The sequence below is a fragment of the Carassius auratus genome, chromosome 23 (assembly GCF_003368295.1).
Source record: "Carassius auratus strain Wakin chromosome 23, ASM336829v1, whole genome shotgun sequence".
Classification (NCBI taxonomy): Eukaryota; Metazoa; Chordata; class Actinopteri; order Cypriniformes; family Cyprinidae; genus Carassius; species Carassius auratus.
In genome coordinates this window covers 11,864,219-11,868,971 of record NC_039265.1, presented here as the reverse complement: position 1 = coordinate 11,868,971, position 4,753 = coordinate 11,864,219, and the positions used below count along the sequence as shown (strand labels likewise).

Sequence of the window (4,753 nt, the reverse complement as noted above, 5' to 3'; positions counted from 1 at the left end):
CACTTCGTGTGCATCCCTGCGCATGTTTTTATTTGTGTAAATGTTCTCTACTGCTCAAATCATATTTGTGCTTCTGAATGAAGTCTCTTCTGCTCATCAAAGCTAAATTTATTTAATCAAACATACTGACAATTTTTGAAATATTATTAGTATTTAAAACCGCTATACGGAGTATCTATTAAATAGTAATTTATTTCTGTGATGTATTTTCAGCATCATTCCTCCAGTCTTCAGTGTCACATGATCTTCAGTAATCATGAAAATATGATGATTTACTGCTCAAGAAACATTTCTTATTATTATAAATTCACATTACATGATTTTTTGTGGTAAATTGAATGTAACCTTTCAAAATGTTTCATAAAAGATTAAACTGATCAGAAGTGTAAGTAAAGACATTTATAATGTTACAAAAGATAAAATAAAAACAGCTTTGGTGAGCAGAAGAGACTCCTTGAAAAATATTAAATCCTATTAATCCCAAACTATTGCGAACTAGTGTAAATGAAAATAACTGTGTGTGCGTGTGTGTGTGTGTGTGTGTGTGTTACAGGCTCAGGCGGTGATGAATTTCGTGGTTCGTTATCGTCCTGACGAGCAGCCGTCGCTCCGTCCTCATCACGATTCCTCCACGTTCACCATCAACATCGCACTCAACAGGAAGAACATTGATTATGAGGTGCACAGACTCTCCATTGTGTTATTGAGTGTTTCTACTCATAAACAAATAATACACTCATCTCTCTCTCTCTCTGTGTGTGTGTGTGTGTCAGGGCGGAGGCTGTCGGTTCCTGCGCTACGACTGTAAGGTGGAGTCTCCCAGGAAGGGCTGGTCGTTCATGCACCCGGGTCGGCTGACACACTATCACGAGGGACTTCCTGTCACACAAGGAACTCGATACATCATGGTGTCGTTCGTTGACCCTTGATGCTCTCGTGAACACTCTCTCTCTCTCTCTCTCTCTCTCTCTCTCTCTCTCTGTGTGTGTTAGTGTTTGTTTCTCTGTAAATTACCTAACAAGATGTTTCATATGAGGCCAGACATTCACTCCTTCAACACAAATCAACCTTAAAGCTTGATGAGGAGAGTATTTTTACTTGATTTTATATAATAATAGAATCACAGATGTTTTTTAAAGAGCTTTAGTCCTCCATTATCTTTTGTACTCGAGCTTTGTACAAAGCGCTTTAAATTATTTGTTGCCTTTTGGAAATAAATATTGGAAACGAAGCCGGTGTCATGTGGCTTTAGTTCTAAAAGCAGATTCTTTGCAGAGTCATGTGTAATTGAAAGCAGGACTTGAGCAGTTCATTGATCATATGATGGCGACTGAGTGAAATCTCATTAATATGATGTGCATGATCTGTAAAGTATTTGTCACTGCAGAAACCAATATTAAACAAAGTTGAATCCACATTGAACGTATTTCCTCTTCTCATAAAATGTTAATGCATTTTAGTGACTTTTCCTTTCTTATGTAACAGTGCTGTGAGGAGGAAAACTCGATGACTGAGTGTCAGATCTGGAGCCTAATAACAGGAGGGTAGAAGTGTGTGTGTGTGTGTGTGTGTGTGGTAGAGCACACCTTCCCAAAGACCTGTAGAACAACACCTTCAGGGCCGCTGCTGGTCAAATGTGTGTCCTGAGCAGGATTGTATTGTTTTTTCCCCCTTCCTCAAATATGATGATGGAAAAAACGACTAAAGGGGCGAAAAAAGAACTTTAATCAAATAAAAAAACTACATGAATAAATTGTATTTTTACAAATCACAATTGTAGCTCTTGACGTTTAACTGTGGCTATAACTTTATTATGACTCTAATTTATTTTATAGTCTCAAGCATTCAGAAATCATGCAAAAGGAAACCAAGCAGTTTTACTATGATAAAACCATGGTTTATTTCTGTAAGGGTTGTGATATGCATGTTTTTTAATGAAGAAATGATAAAGGCTGTGTCATCTATAGCAAAAAGGTGTCCAAAAATGAAAGATGAAGTGAATATTTGAATGAAATGTTTGGTCAGTAGCCTAAACAAGGATTTGATCGTCCTGTAAGTGTAACAGCAGCAATCACATGGCATTTTTAATAACATACATAAATTATTTATTTTGTATTTGCCTACATTATGTATTTTAACAGTGTTATTATTAACCTATCATTATTGCCTCATTATTTTTTATATAATGCATTCTAAGTCATTTTAAAGGCTATTGATGGCTTAGGTCTGTTTTTATAGCAACAACAACAACAAAAAAATATTACAGTATATTAATACTTTGTAAATTATTCATGACAGCAGTATCTATACTTCATGTTGAGCATAAATAGCCTACTGATAAAGGACACCGTCAACAGTATTGACGGCAAAATAATTAATTTATTTTTACAGTTAGGGAGTTCGTAGCGGGATCGCGAATCATTTGAGTCAGTTTGGGGATCGCAAATCATTTGAATCAGTTCGGGAGTTCGTAGCGGGATCGCGAATCATTTGAGTCGGTTTGGGGATCGCAAATCATTTGAATCAGTTCGGGAGTTCGTAGCGGGATCGCGAATCATTTGATTCAGTTCGGGAGTTCGTAGCGGGATCGCGAATCATTTGAGTCGGTTATGGGGATCGCGAATCAATTGAGTCAGTTCGGGAGTTCGTAGCGGGATCGCGAATCATTTGAGTAAGTTATGGGGATCGCGAATCAATTGAGTCAGTTTGGGAGTTCGGAGCGGGTTCGCGAATCATTTGAATCAGTTCGGGAGTTCGTAGCAGGATCGCGAATCATTCGAGTCAGTTTGAGGATCGCGAATCATTTGAATCAGTTCGGGAGTTCGTAGCGGTATCGCGAATCATTTGAGTCAGTTATGGGGATCGCGAATCAATTGAGTCAGTTTTGGAGTTCGTAGCGGGTTCGCGAATCATTTGAGTCTGTTCGGGAGTTCAGAGCGGTGTGTTCACTTCATAGAGCAGGAGTAATGCTTTGTCCGATATACTGTATATGGGCTTTTAAGGTAAAGGCATTGCTGTCGCACAGGGTTAGGATTATATATACATACAGGGCCGTAGCTGGGGTTAGCAGGGCCTTGGTGAAGGTTGTACCAGTGGGCCCTGTTTGAAAATGTTTATTTCTATTTATTTGTGCTATTTACTCAATATTTCAGTTTTTTTTTTTTTTTTGTTTCAAGTTTGCAGGCGTCAAGGTACAGAAACTGAATAATTAAATGTAAAATAGCACTGGATAGTTTTCAATGTAAAAATGAAATATTCAATCAAACCTACATTTATCAAGACACCTTCAACATTTCTCACATTATCACAGTTTATTTGCTATCGCTTGTAAAATGGTTATAAAATATGACAAGAACTTAGAGTTAAACTCTGTCAGAACAAATTCGTCTTGATAATGTCATAACTTTGATAGAAATGTATGTAATGGATTACAATCAAACACAACTTCAGACAACTGTTATTTTGACAATATTTACACAACTCTCCATACTTTGTTGAACAATTACCAAGCAATGCTTCATTTTGTTCAGACTGTGGTGTGAAAAGGTTGCATTAGCAATTCAGAAAAAAAAAAGACATAAGCTATACATGGTGTTTTATAAGGTGCTGAATAATTTTTGATAGATAGATAGATAGATAGATAGATAGATAGATAGATAGATAGATAGATAGATAGATAGATAGTAGTTCACTGTATGAAGATTCTTCGGGTATAATATGTCACAGTTGGCTTAATTTTGCTATACCCCCTTACATAAATGTATTATAGTGTCCTGTATACTACTAGTAATATATATATATATATATATATATATATATATATATATATATATATATATATATATATATATATCAAACATTTTATCTGGTGTCTGAATAATTTTTGGTTTGACTGTTAAAACTACAAAGTAATTCAAGTCAAGAGCAGTGAGTGATTTTCTTTCTTTCATTTTCTTGGATTAACATTACAGCAGCCAGTCGCTAAATTAGGCGCGGTCCCTTTAAGAGATGATGAACGCATCCAATATAATACACATCACATTTTTCCTCAACTGTTTACTTTCACTTAAGATATAACTGACAGTTTTTTCGAGCATAATGTCCAAGGTGGATATTTTGTATGTATTTGTCGGCACAAGAGCAAAAATAAGCAAATTCGATGTTGAAGTGTTTTGAGACGCCTCTCTCTGCGCGAGCCCTGAACTCCAGAACAGCCCGAGTTTGTATCTGTTCGTTCAGGTGCAGGAGGGACTTCGAGGAGAACTTTGCAGAAGAGAGCTCGGTTCAGTGTCTCTGACCGTGATACGCGGCTCTTTCTCTCTCCGCAGTTACTCTGTTCATCTTTTCCGCGTCTTGTGTTTGCATGCTTTAATGTTTAAATGGACAAGCGGTAAGGGTTAAAAACACGTGAAAAAGATAAGCTTTAGTGACGATGCTTAGCAGTGGCCCGTCAACTGTCCTGAGCATCTTTTTAGGCTGGCCTCAGTCAGTCGGTTGAGATCTTTGGAGCAAAATCGGTCAGCTCCCGACAGCATCAGGCGTTTTATTTATGGAGAGTAGAATTATTTACTTATTTCAATTAATGTAATCGATTAATCAGGACCAGGTTTCCCGATAACGATTGATTAGGTTTAAGAACGTTTACTATGAGTAATTTTACGATCGTTCGTTATTGTTTCAAGTGCGTTTCCCAAAAATGCACTTAACAGTCGCAGTTTGTTCTGCTTTTGGTGCTGCTTATGAGTCGCTGTCC

At 37.1% G+C, this 4,753-nt stretch overlaps 1 protein-coding gene across 1 annotated transcript in view; it reads left to right on the top strand.

The window, feature by feature from the left end:
- The window catches only part of plod3 (procollagen-lysine, 2-oxoglutarate 5-dioxygenase 3), a 16,753-nt gene extending 15,336 nt beyond the window's left edge, over positions 1 to 1,417 (top strand). Inside the window, exons 18-19 of the mRNA XM_026199796.1 lie at positions 554 to 679; positions 774 to 1,417. Coding sequence (XP_026055581.1) covers positions 554 to 679; positions 774 to 929 — 282 coding nt within the window. The 3' untranslated portion in view covers positions 930 to 1,417. The remainder of the gene's footprint in view (positions 1 to 553; positions 680 to 773) is intronic.
- The last annotated feature ends 3,336 nt before the right edge of the window (positions 1,418 to 4,753 follow it).